The following is a 14,564-nucleotide window of genomic DNA, read 5'->3' on the forward strand; positions in this document are numbered from 1 at the left end:
ATTTTTAAAACACATGATGCCAACAGTGGTACCCGACCTTGCGAATAGCGAAAAGCTATATATGACATTTTTTAATTGAAAATAATTACATTTCCAGGCTTAATTATGGGAAAATCATATGAGGAAGACTGAAGGCAACTGCACAAGTCTGGTCCTGAAGTCAGTTTCCAGCACCTTCACTCTCTTTGTTCTTCTCTGGTGTAATGAGCCGCTGACCTCCACCGATCTGCTCAAACTATGGATGTCCCTAGGGATGCAGTCCAAACCTTCACTGTGTTTGCCAACCACAATGAAAGGAAAAGAAGATGCTCAAATGTGTGATGTGTGAGAACCAACGAGGTCTGTTCTAGCACCTCATACACACATTGAGCTTCTGTGTTCAGCATATTTGATGCAAACTTCTGAAATTATCACTCTTTTATTAACTCTTTAATTTAATCTGCCATTAGACTATCTGAGATGTCGTGGTCATTATAATGATCTGCTATATCACGTCTGGCTCTAGACTTGACTGTGATTCATGAGTTTCATGCTTTCTCATTTTATCTCCACCTTTTCCATTTGCATTGCAATTATTCTGCTTATTGTACATAAACACAAGAAGTTTATATCACTCTTTAAATCACTGGTACCTCCGGTGTCCATGTCATGGTAATTGGGGTCCAAGCCTCGGTCAAGCATTTTGGAGAGCTTCTCCAGCTGATGAAGTTGGATGTAATCTATGAACCTCCTCAAATTGGCCTGGAGAGAGAAAATAAAGATGCTCAAGTAAGATAGATGTCAAAATCCTTCGGTCAGAAGCCATTATACTGAATGCTTAAAAGAGTTAGAAACATAAATCCTTGTTAAGACACAGCAGCTGCTACTGGGAGATCATACTGTCATGCAACAAAACACATCTGTTTACAATTAGATACATAACTCTGTGTTCCTTCAATAAGTGTTTTTGATTTTTTATGTAAACTGCACATCAGTACGTACTACTTTATTCAGATGATCAGGTCCAAAATGTGCACAGATGCTGATATAATCCACACAGACTGCCAAGAGATGTTTACTTTCACACATTTCAGACAGCACTAGACTGTACTAGACTGGCCATCTCTCTACCGCATAAGTCATTTTGAATTATATAAATAAGGATGAATAATTCAAAATTATCTCTGATATTTTAACAAAAACAAAACAATCAAAAAAGGAATTATTTGCTCTCACCTTTGTGTGAAATCTTGCAATCTGCTTCTCATCCACACCGGGCTGATCGTACAGTCTGGTCTTGTAGCGAAACTGTAGCATACAGGAACAAAGAAGCTTCTCTGTTTTTCATGTAGTTTCAGTAATTTCAAGGTAACTTATATTCACAAACCTCAGAGTAAAGTCCTGATGTCCTGAGTTATGCTACTTGGCCTGTTATATATTACCTTGTGGTACCTAAGAATATCCGTGAGTTGGAGTGCGCGTTCAACTAGTGCTTGTCATTTATTTTTCCTTCAAAAGCACCACTACAAAGCTTACACAGTTTTCGTACACATCGCGTAACATAGGAGGGAATAGGAACAATACACCAATCCCGTTAGCCTTCATGAAAGCCTCAAACTCCTCTGAGACCACCTGAGGCCCATTGTCATTGACAAGTTGCTGTGGAAGGCCAAAACGACCAAAAATTTAACGAAGGGCGATTTCCTTCATCCGAACTACTTCACAGTGTCCAGAATGAAGCTCCTCCAGTACTCGTTGTCTCAATGGTAGTGGAATAATGACCCTTGAGCCCCACAATAGACAACCAGATTCAACTGTTAGTTCCCTCCTCCTGGTCACATAAGTGAGTGAGTGAAGTGACATTCAGCCAAGTATGGTGACCCATACTCGGAATTTGTGCTCTGCGTTTAACCCATCCAAAGTGCACACACACAGAGCAGTGAACACACACACACTGTGAGCACACACCCGGAGCAGTGTTCATCATTTATGCTGCAGCGCCCGGGGAGCAGTTGGGGGTTCGATGCCTTGCTCAAGGGCACCGAAGTCGTGGTATTGAAGGTGGAGAGAGAACTGTACATGCACTCCCCCCACCCACAATTCCTGCCGGCCCGAGACTCGAACTCACAACCTTTCGATTGGGAGTCCGACTCTCTAACCATTAGGCCACGACTTCCCCTAGGCCTTAAGAGGGGTGACATTTCTCCCACTTCCCCTCTGAGTACGAGATCTAAAACCTTGGACATCACTGGGTCAGTACGTGTGTGCTTTTTTACTTGAGCCGCAGTTACAGGGGAGTTGTACACCTCTCTGAAATAGAAGATTCCTGCCTTGGCTGGTTCAGAGTGAGTAGTAAGCCAGTCGGGAGTGGCAGTCGGGAGAGCCTTTCAGCATTAGAACGATGTTCCATTCGTTTGTACTTGATGTCATACTGATGCGCAGATAGAAGAAGGGCCCAACGCTGCCTTACTTGCAGCTGCAAGTGAAGGAATGCCTGAATGTGGACCAAAATGGATGTAATCTGTTAGGTGTGTAAATCGCCTTCCAAACAAGAATTGATAGAATTTCTTCACCCCAAACACAATAGCAAGTGCCTCACGCTCAATTTGAGCATAGTTGAATTCTGCCTTGCTCAAAGTTCGTGATGTGAAAGCGATGGGTTTTTCCTCCCCTGATGGCATAATGTGTGACACCACCACCCCCACGACACAGGCCAATGCATCACATGCCAGCTGTACAGGCAGAGCGAGGTTGAAATGAGTGAGGGCACAAATTTTGCTTAATAAGTCTACAGCCCCAAAAAAGAATGGAGCTGACTCACATTTTGTGGAGCTGATGCTTCCACAATCGCATTTACCTCGGAAGATGCCTTATAGAGTCCCGAGCCATCAACCACGTGGCCTAAATACTCAACAGCAGGGCAGAAAAATGTACATTTGTCCTTTCTGACTTTCAGTCCAAAACTCTGCAGTCTCTGCAAGGTGGCTTCCAGATTACTCAAATGTTCTTGCTCGTCCTTTCCAGTGATCAGCAAATCATCAAGGTAACACTGCACCCCGGCTAGCCCACTGAGGATACGGTCCATTGCTCTTTGGAAAAGTGCCGGTGCAGAAGTAAACCCAAATGGAAGTCTCTGATATTGATACATTCCTTTATGTGTCACGATGGTAAGGTGATCTTGAGAGCTTGGGTCCACATGCATCTGCAAGTATGTCTGACACAAATCTATTTTACTGAACCGTTGACCCCCAGCAAGACCGGAAAAGAGATCCTCTATAAGTGGTAGGGGACACTGCTGACCAGATGGACCTCTTGCCAATTCAGTTTAATCTTTTCCAGACAAGTCCTTCCAAGCAAGGCTGGGTGATTACCCTCAATAACATACAGTGGTAGTTTTCTTTTTTGCATATTGAGTTCAACTGTCACCTCGATTACCCCTTAAACAGGAACCTTCTCACCAGTGTAGGTCTTCAGCATTATACTGGATGGCCAAGTGGTGTGATACAGCAGCATCAAAATAGATTCGCCACCTTGCTGATTTCTTTTGTGGAAGCAGAATCTCTCAGCGATGATAAGTGGTTTAGGTGAATAGTGTTCTTTGAGCAAACTCACTATTTCCTGATAGGATTTGTCACCTGGTTTGTCTGGCTGTGTTAAACTCTGCAGCAGATTAAACATCTTCACACCCATGACACTCAAAAAAGTTGGCACTAAAGCTTCATCTTTGATTTCGTTTGCCAGCACAAGGTACTCAAAACGTTCAGTATAGGCACTCCGCTGTTCTGTTGATTCATCAAATGATCCAATATTGCCGATTAATCCAGCCATTTTGTTTTACTCACTTCTCTCTTTATGTTTCTCTGTTTGTCAGCTCTTGCAATTCCTCTCCCCCTCTTTATCCCCATTCCGTTGGCAGCTTCTTTTCTGTCTTTCACTCTATTTCCTTCCAGCGAAGACAACTTGTTCAGCTCCGACTGTCGCAGCTCTGTATGGGGTCGCCGTGCATTCACTCTGCTTCTCTCTTGTGGAAGATAGCTTGGTCGAGAAGTAGAATTTGCCCTGCAGACAACTATATCTTCAAACACTACCTCTATGAAAACGTCAACTTTGTGTGGTACAAAATGTCCTTGTCGCCAGTTGTGTAATATATTACCTTTTGGTACCTATACATGTGAGATGGAGTGCGCGTTCAACTAGTGCTTGTTGTTTATTTTTCCTTCAAAAGCACTACTACAAAGCTTACGCAGTTCTCGTACATATCATGTAACATAGGAGGGTATAGGCACACAGAAGTGACAAATTGCATTTTGTATATACACAACATGACTGTATTTTATTGTATTACTCTGCTATGGTTTTCGTCAGACCCTGACGATTGGAAGGCCTTTCCTGTACCTCCAGTGGGGTGCTCTCACATGCCAGCTGTGGATATTCACCGACGAGACGCTCTTCATCCAAGAAAGCACCGTTGCTGTCGTCGCTGGCCGGCTGGAAGAGGCCATAGTTCAACACATCCTTCAGATTCTGACTCAGAGTACACAGCAGACGCTGTTTAGCCACCCACACTGTGGCACTGGGGTTAAACCTCACACACTTCTGTTGAAGAAGAGCAAAGGGACATCAGTGAGGGTTCAGTTCGGTCCATACGCTACTGTACGTCAATCATAAACAAAATCACTGTAAAATGTGGCCCATTTTTATTATTCGTTATGCTTCTATTACAACTGGTAATTTTTTCAGCAGCCGCTTCCATTCACCTCAGAACAACAAAACTACTAAAAGTATTTACAAAGTAGACTACAAAAAGAACAAGAACAAAAATACAAAACAAGAGTTCAAACAAACACAAGGGAAATGTAACAAACCGATGCACAGTATTATTATTTCAACTAAATTTGTTAATTATAATTTGTATTGTAATTTTTTAGCTCTTTGTTCAATAGAGCGCTCTTTTAAACAACAGGTCAGCGACTAGGATGGACTTTCAGTATCTGCACTGCTGTCTAATCCTGTTTGCATTAAATAAACCTGATTCAATCAAGCTCAGGCTTGACAACAACTCTGAGATGAGATTCAAAGGACAGAACAAACCAGGATAGAGTCAAATGATTGACTAATAACTCACGGAGCCAACAATTAAACATAGATGATTCAGTACTCCACATATGAAGAACAGGCCTCAGTAATTCAGTATTTCACTGAACTGTTGTTGATTCCCAGACTCACATACATCTCTCCTCTGACTCTTAAAGACTATAGACTGAACAGGGATTGAATCACAGAATGACTGAACTGTTTTAAACCTTGAGCTGTTCGAACTGTGTGTTGGAAAGAAGAGAGTGTGTTTTCTCAAACTCATTTGAAAACAACTTACAGGATGTTTTCTTAAGTACACTAGAAGTTGATCGCCTATGACAAATTGTACTCCTCGAGTCAGCGAGGCTTTATAGAGTAAGAACACACTCACGGTCTGCTGCAGGTCTGGGATGGTTACTCTAATGACCAGCGAGTGGCTCTGGACGTCCGTCATGCGGCTGACCGGCCGCTCTGTCCTGATCGTCTCGTAGATGGCCTCCTCTTTTGAACTTTCTGAGCTGGATTCCTGAGAATATTCTGAACAACTCTGAGCCATCTCATCCTCGCTGGACGTGGGGCTCCGTGGCATATTCAGCTTCAGTTCAGCTGAAAACCAAAACGTTTGGGATTGGAGTACTTCTGAGTGTTGCCAAGTAAATTAAAATCAAATGGCATCTACAGAAGCACTTTCCATTGATTAAAATCTATTAAGAATATCTTCTTATTTTAGTTTAAATAGTTCATTTTCAGAGTTCAAAAAAGATAATCACCCCCATAGAAGATTTACCTCACCAGCTGTCAATCTTAAGGGAAGATGATTTCATGCATGAAAACTGAGTCTTTGTGATTACTATACAGTGATTGTCAAGTTGAACATTATTAATATTGACTGTTATGCATCACACGCATACATACATAAAAAAATCACTGTATATTTGTAATCATAAACATGGTCTGTATACAATATTTAAGGAACAGCAGTGACATGTTTTGCATTTTGGTATCCAGGCTATTTTACCTGGTCATTGGGCTAGATTTGATTGGCCAAAGGCCTGGTTTTGTTACGCAAATCTGGCAACCCGTGCAGTTTCTGCTAAAGGTTGCAGAATGTAGGACGTGACACAGTGGAGCGCTTCCAAATAAAGAGTTTCTAATTGGAGATCTGCTGCACTCTTTTCTCATATAGTCCATTCATCTCTGCTGTCACTCCACACTCTACAGTCTTAACACAGCTGTACCTGATCATAGAGTCATAGAGTGATTGAGATTGAGCCCAGATTCCCCTGCAAGGTGAGCAGTTTACAGAACTAAAGGATAATAAACAGGCCAAAAAGAGAAATGTCATCAGAGAGAGATGTAGGTTAAGCTTCTGCTTATATATCACTGAAGCAGAAAGACAGGATTAGATGAACAAGCTCCTCCTCACTGTACATAACCAAACATTACTAGCAGTGTCATTTCAGTGACATTTCATAATGAGATTGTATTTGTTAACATTAGTCAATGCATCAGTGATACCTGTATACAGCATTGCCTACTGTAATCTTTCTCAATGTTAACTTGTAAATACAGAACACTATATAATGTGTGTGTTGTGAATTTGTGTGTGCAAATGCAATTCAAAAAGTAAATACAGGGCATAATTTTATTTTATTTTTTTTGTCAAAATGCATATATTATGCACTTTTTTAAATATTACTATACCAAAGACAAATACCAAATAAAAACATGAATGCATTATAAAATGTAAGATTATATTATATTTCTATAACATGATATAGTTTCGCAATATCACACGAGAAAGAGTGCTGTTTTTTCCCCCCTGAATAGCTGCACAATTGCAAATGTGATGTTGATTTATTATACAGTCGTGGCCAAAAATATTGGCACCCTTGGTAAATAAAATCAAAGAAGGCTGTGAAAATTAATCTGCATTGTTAATCCTTTTGATCTTTTATTTAAAAAAATCACAAAATTCTAACCTTTCATTGGATAATAATAATTTAAAATTTAGAGAAATCATTATGAAATAATAAAAAAATTCTCTAATACACTTTGGCCACAATTAAAAGCATCCTTTAATTCAATACTTTTTGAAACCTCCATTTGGCAGTTTAACAGGTCTAATTATTCTCCTATAATGAGGTTAGAGAACACCTGACAAGAGATCAGAGACCATTCCTTCATCCAGAATCACTTCAGACCCTTCAGATTCCCAGCTTCTCTTCTTCAGTTCACTCCTCTCTTGTTCTGTAGGGTTCAGGTCAGAGGACCAGATGGCTATAGCAGAAGCTTGAGCTCAGTGACCCATTTCTGTGTTGTTTTCGAGGTTTGTGTTTGGATTATTGTATGGTTGGAAGATCCAAAGATGGTCCATTATATTTCTAACAGAGTCAGTCACTTACTGATTTTTTATCTGTTGGTATTTGATAGAATCCATGATGCCATGTGTCTAAACAAGATGTCCAGGACCTCCAGCAGAAATATAGGCCCACAGCATCAAAAATACAGCTGTAGATTTCATTGTACACATGGGGTACTTTTAATCTCTGTGTTCACCAAACCCATCTTGAGTGTTTGCTGCTATTTTTTAGTTTCATCTGATCATAGAAGCCAGTCCCATTTGAAGTTCCACTCGTGTCTGATAACTGAATATGCTTTAGTTTGTTTCTGGATGAGCTAGGAGAATTTTTCTTGTAATCCTCCCAAACAACATGTGTTGATGTAGGTTCTGTTTGACAATTTTATTTTTTTAAAGGTTTTCTGACCCCGAGACTCAACTATTTTCTGCAGTTCTCCAGCTGTGACCCTTGGAGAGACTTCAGACCCTCAAACTCTCCTTCTCACCGCACATTAGGACGATAAAGACACACTTCCTCTTCCAGGCCGATTCATAACATTTTCTGTTGATTGGAAATTCTTAGTTTATTGCCCTGATGGTGGAAATGGGAATTTTCACTGCTCTTTTCTTAAAGCCACGTCACTAATTTCTGAAGCTTAATTATCTTTTGCTGCACATCAGAATTATATTCTTTGGTTTTTCTCATTGTGATGGATGATTAAGGGAATTTGGGCTTTGTTTTTTCCTCCTCTTTATATTTCTGTGAAACAGGACGCCAGATCTGGATGATTTCATGTTTATAATCAAGCTGGAGTGCTCAGAATTGTGAATATGAATGGGAATATACTTCAGAGATATTTTACTCATAAGAATTTCTAGGGGGCCAATAATTGTGTCCAACGTGTATTTGAGAAAAACATTCATTTCATAATGATATTTCCCCCATTTTAAATTCTTATTATCTAATGAAAGTTTAGTTTTTTGTGATTTTTTTTAATTTGTAAAAAATATTAAAAGGATTAACAATGCAGATTAATTTTCACAACCACTTTTGATCATATTTACCAAGGGTGCCAATATTTTTGGCCATGACTTTATACAGCAAGAAAACCCTAACCCTTAAATAAACAAGATGTTTACAGAGTTGCATTGTTGTCACTTGCATTGTTGTGTTTACTATATTTTGCCAACAAAATAATTCTAAATAATCCCACAGCCAAACATTAATTTTTTTTTTCTAAAACTTTCAAACATTAATCTAGTAGGATTATTTATGCCATAGTAACCGCAGTGTAAATGCATTCATTAAAATACCTGGACCTCTCTTCAGACACAATTTTGGCTCTTCTTCAGTCACAGATTTATTTGGAAATCATTTGACTGATAATAGCCTTATATTGTCATATTTGAAAAGGTAGACATTAGAACAAGTTGCCATGAAAAGTTAAAGATGCTCCAGAAATCGGTTTAGGTGAAAAATATATCCCCTATTGAAAAGTGTTTAAGAATATGAAGATGCCAATCAAATCAAAGAGGGCGGGGCTTCACTGTTGGTAAGAAGCAGCTTTTCATAGCTGTAAACATTCACTAACTGACAACTGTTTACAACAGAAACCTTATATGACTGACAGGAATATTATCCAGTGACAGCTTAATAATTTATTTGATTCATGTAATTCGTAATTTAAAGTGAGTATCTTAAAATACTTAGCTATTGCCATAATGTTTTTATCATGCAAATTCTGTGAAATTAAGGCTTCACAGTTTAGTAAGGGGCCATTTGAGTTCATGATATTTTCACCTTAATGTTCTGTATGTTTCATCACCCCAATGATCTTATTAAGCACTACAAAACTTATTTACATCACCAAACATACCTACTATTATAATTTGTGCTCCTATTCTAAGCTACACAAATGTTTTTTGTTGTTATTGCATCTGTCTCTTCATGCATTGCTTTGCGTCTTTTCCTTATAAATTGGAAAAACATGGCATGCAGTTATAATATACTGCATGTAAGAGAGCCCCTTTACACATATTTTGCCGAAGATTTTGATGAGGCTTTCAGAACACAAACTACATTAAATGCAACATTTAAAAAACAAACAGACAGTCATTCATACCTGAAAGTCTTCGATGCTCCTTTCTCTCTGCCTGATGTAAGCCCCAAAGAGGAGAAGATGCTCTTTATTTGTACGGACGATCAGAGTGAATCCTAATAAATCACTTCAACAGAGGATCCGACGAATGACAAGGAAGTGTTAGAACCTTTCATAATGTTCCGAATAAAAGGTCTGTTCACGTGAAGTTCTCTGAAAACCTAAAATGTGTGAGAAGTAGGTGAGATATTATTAAATGGAATGAAATCCAGAGTCGCTCTCGTATAGATGATTCAGTTCGGGCCCCTAGTGACTCTCTGAAGAGCTGCTGCAAATAACTCTCGCACCACACCGAGGCTTAGTGTGCTGGATATCCTCATCACAACTATAAGGGCCATAATTAAGATTTAAAGGGAAAGAGCACTCAGAAATAAAGAGTCTGTCATCATTTGAGAGAATGACCTGCTCAGGACATGCTGTTACTCTTGGTGGACTGATGTTTAATACCAATATATTCCTCATAACTAATAAACGGTCCAAACCTCAGTCTATCAAATGTCTGTGTCCTCCTGAATGATGGGAGTTGCTTTAAACTCCCTTATCAGTTAAAAACAACAGTACAAAATAACTGTTAAAGTACAAATGTAATGGATAACATAGGTGCATTTAGTTTAAATTTCAGTTCTATGGAGTCAAAATAACGGCTTATATATACGCAAAAAATTACGATTTGCAAAAGAAAATAAAGTTTTGCAAACGAAAATTAAAGTATTGAGGAAAATAAATTTGCTTTTTGCAGACAAAAATGAAACAGCGCGAAAGCAATGATTTTGCAATACATATTTTCCATTGTCATGTCTATTAATTTATCTGCAGCGCTGCTTTTATTTTGCGTGTCAGTCTAGTTTGAGCTTGCGATACCGTTTTCCCTTTGCGCTTCATTTTTCTGCACATCTCTCTTTGTGGCACTGTTTTGACGTGGGGGTGGAGTCAAGGGATGGGGGCGTGTACAACATGCCTCCCTGGAAGTGACGTCATCGACCAGAGACACAGCTCACCGATCCTGGCAGGCGGGAAGGAAGTCGACCGGAAGTTGAAGTCGGCCGCGTGCCGTCATCATGTAGCAGAACTTCACTTGCGTTAGCATCCCATTGACTCCCATTAATTTTGGAGTCACTTTGACAGCGAATAACTTTACATCCGAGGCGTTTAAAGACTCCATTTGTCCATTATTTATTTCTAAAGATAAACGACTATGTATAAAGGGCTCCATTACCTTCTATGTTACATTATGGCCCCGTAGAAACAGTTTTTGTAAAAATAGGCTAACGATTGCGTCATAAGCACTCAACTCTCTGCCGCACAGTAGAGAAATTACCGTACAGACAGGAGGAGAAGCTCGCAGGCAATCGGGGAGACGTCAAGAGAGAAGCCCATAGATACAAGCCCTGGCGTTACATTTTAAAATACTATACAAAATAATTAATCAGAATACTTACTCCTGCTCACTCACGCCAAGGAACTCCCCGCTCAAGCTCGCCGTCTGTGCAAGATTAACGATGGCAGTTTGCACGCACAGCCACTTAGAAGATTTACATCTGTCAGACAGGTTGCTGACGTCATCAAGCTTAGTTTGAGTCTGCGCGTCAGAAAAGGAAGTGCTAAAAATAGCTAAAAATGGGCTTCACTTGTCTCAATTGAGTTCCAATGGGGTCGATGTGTCCATTTCTTTTACTGTCTATGGATCCAGGTCCTGTCATGATGAGCGAGACTTTAGAATGGATCGTTTCGTTTTATTCAATAGCATTGAAACATTCATGTTTTCGTTTTATTTACTTTATTAACAAATTAATGTGTATTAGCACCGTTTGCTCAAGTTAAAGAAGTTGTTACCGTGAACATCTGCTGTTTATTTCTGTCGATGTGCACAGTTTTATAGCATTAAAATGTGTATTGTTTCATTTGGTTAACTGCAAGTGTTTGTTTAAAATCTCTTAACTTCTGGAGGACGCCAGCGCACATAAGCGTTCTTTGTTTACATTAGTTGAGAGGAAACCACAGCCCTGAAGAGTTTTGTAAATAATAGACTATACTGTAAAAGCCCGACATGCCAATAAAGCTTTGATTATGCTATGTGACAGGAATTTTTACTGGAAGTCCACTTTAGAGGATGAATTTAACAATAACTATATAAATATCCTAACCATATAATAATAAATAGTAGAATTATAAATGAATAATTCACTAGTTTCATTTTTAAATGAAAACACTCATTTATTACAGAACGTTAATTAGGTAAGCAATACACAAATTGAAAGGGGAAGTAAGCATAACAATAAATATAAAAATATAGCCCTCATTAATATAAAATTATTATCAATTATATACGGTTAGCCTATATGAATCAATGAATAAATGAATGATGCATTTATATAGAGCTTTATTGTGTATTGTTGTCCACCCAAAGCGCTGTACAATCATGTGTGTCTCTCCTCAACCACCAGCAGTGTGCAGTATCCACTTAGATATATTATATATACCGTATTTTCCAGACTATACGTTGCACTTTTTTTTCATAGTTTGGCTGGTCCTGCGACTTACAGTCAGGTGCGACTTGTTTATCAAAATTAATTTGACATGAACAAAGTGAAAACATTACCGTCTACAGCCGTGAGAGAGCGCTCTCTCGTGGCTGTAGACGGTAATGTTTTCTCTTGGTTCAAATTAATTTTGATAAACAAGTCGCACCTGAATGTAAGTATCTATCTTGGTTCTAAATAAATATGATTTATAGTCCAGTGCGATTTACTTTTTTTTCCTCGTCATGACGCAATTTTGGACTGATGCGACTTATACTTAGGTGTGACTTATAGTCCGAAAAATAATAATAGCCTTATATGAACATATATTACATAAAAAGACACGATCAACGGACTGTGGGATGGATAAAAAACATTTTATTAATCTCTGATAATCTCAGGTTGCTCTGGTCACCCTGGTTTGTTTATTCATTAAACTCGTGGCCACGACATTATCACGTTCCCAAGAATTAATCTTGTGGCCACGACAAAACTAAACCAAAAAGACTTGAGTAAAAAAAAAATTATCTTACACTTACAGTCATTTATTAATTTATGCCAGTAGTTATGTAAATGAAAAACGAATTTGCGATCGATATGAAACTTGAGTTGTAGACCTCTTTAATGATGTAAATTATAGTTTATGAAGTGAATTGCATTATTTTACATTAAAACTAGCAGTAACCCTGAACTAATGTAAACAAAGAATGCTTCTGTGCGCTGGCGTCCTCCACAAGTTAAGAGATTTTAAACAAACACTTGCAGTTAACCAAATGAAACAATACATTTTAATGCTATAAAAGTGTGCACATCGAGAGAAATAAACAGCAGATTTTCACGGTAACAACTTCTTTATTTTGAGCAAATGCTGCTAATATACATACATTTGTTAATAAAGTAAATAAAATGAAAACATGAATGTTTTAATGCAATTGAATAAAAAGAAATGATCCACTCAAAAGTCTCGCTCATCATGACAGGACCTGGATCAGTGAGCTGCGTCTCGGGCCGATGACGTCACTTCCAGGGAGGCATGTTGTACACACCCCCATCCCTTGACTCCACCCCCACGTCAAAACAGTGCCACAAAGAGACGTGCAGAAAAGTGAAGGCATTATTTTGCCTCCATACAGTTCCTCTTCAGGAACTCGAGCTGCGTCAAGCGCTTTGGGGGGAAACACCTTCGGCAAGATCAACTCTGAATATTGTGTGCTATCTGTTCAATGGAAGGGTGTGACGTCAAGGGCGGGGTGACGTAGAGACCAAGAAGCTATAAAGGCACCTGCCACGCAGCTGACTTCGGCTTCGCGTCTTTCAGCAAGTGCTCTGTATGTGCATGTCTAAAGTCTGTCTTGTGCTCTTGTCCAAAGAGCAAAGCAAAGACACGATATTTGAAGGGCGATTCCAGATCGCGCTATAGATTGTGTGTTCCTCCCTGCCCACGCTACATCACAGGTGGGGATACACACAGTCTATGCGTGGTTTGCCTGGGATTGAAGCACACTAAGTCAGCTCTCGAGGGAGCCTTCGCCAGCGTTCCTCGTGATGGCGGTCCCGCTTTCGCCGAGGCGGAGTGCCACTGGCATTCGTTGGGTTCGCAGATCGATCTGATGGAGGGAATGGAGATGGGCACGTCCTTATCTCCTACCTTACACATCAGATCTGCCCGATTCCTGGGCTCGGAAGCCCGAGCTTCGGTTCTTTTCCCCGAGCATCGGGCTTGACGCTCTGCCTTTCATTCTCCGAGGAGATTGACATGGAGGGCGTCGGCGAGCTTGTAGTTGCACAAACATAAAGTTGCATAAGCACCAGTATACAACAAACAGTGTAATGCCTAACATTATGTGTGCAGCGTTAATGAGCAGCTATTTAATCTCTGAGGGGATTAATATTGTTTGTGTGACTAAACTATTCGCGTGCTGTCAAGGCAATGCGTGTATTACATCATTTTCAGTTTTGATGTGAATTTTTCCATACCCGACCGCTTGTCTGGTGGTTTAAACTCCATTTAATAAGGAGGAGTCAGTTCTATCACTTCAATGTGTACTTTATCACAATCTAGACCATCTTTACTTGTCTGATTGTTTGACTACATTAAATTCTGAGAAATTTAATGACTTTGAGAAGTTAATATATCACTTCAATGTGTATTGTTCACAATCCAGACCGTGTTTACTTGTCTGATTGTTTGATTGCTTTAAATTCTGAGGAATATAATGACTTTGAGAAGTCAATATATCACTTCAAGGTGTACTTTATCACAATCTAGACCGTGTTTACTTGTCTGATTGTTGGATTGCATTAAATTCTGAGGAATCTAATGACCGTTATCTAACTTCAAAAAGTTCAATATATCACTTCAATGTGTATTGTATCACAATCCAGACCGTGTTTACTTGTCTGATTGTTTGATTGCATTAAATTCTGAGGAATATAATGACAGTTATTTAACTCTTGAAGTTAGATGTACTGGAGGGACTGCTGGGTGGG

The 14,564-nt window shown here is 39.3% G+C and overlaps 1 protein-coding gene across 1 annotated transcript in view; it reads right to left on the reverse strand.

Moving 5' to 3' along the window:
• The window catches only part of shank2a (SH3 and multiple ankyrin repeat domains 2a), a 31,195-nt gene extending 21,392 nt beyond the window's left edge, over positions 1–9,803 (reverse strand). Inside the window, 5 exon segments of the mRNA XM_059564289.1 lie at positions 633–741; positions 1,216–1,287; positions 4,375–4,575; positions 5,447–5,661; positions 9,520–9,803. Coding sequence (XP_059420272.1) covers positions 633–741; positions 1,216–1,287; positions 4,375–4,575; positions 5,447–5,644 — 580 coding nt within the window. The 5' untranslated portion in view covers positions 5,645–5,661; positions 9,520–9,803.
• Between the last annotated feature and the right edge of the window lie 4,761 nt (positions 9,804–14,564).

Source organism: Carassius carassius, chromosome 13, assembly GCF_963082965.1.
Source record: "Carassius carassius chromosome 13, fCarCar2.1, whole genome shotgun sequence".
Lineage (NCBI taxonomy): Eukaryota > Metazoa > Chordata > Actinopteri > Cypriniformes > Cyprinidae > Carassius > Carassius carassius.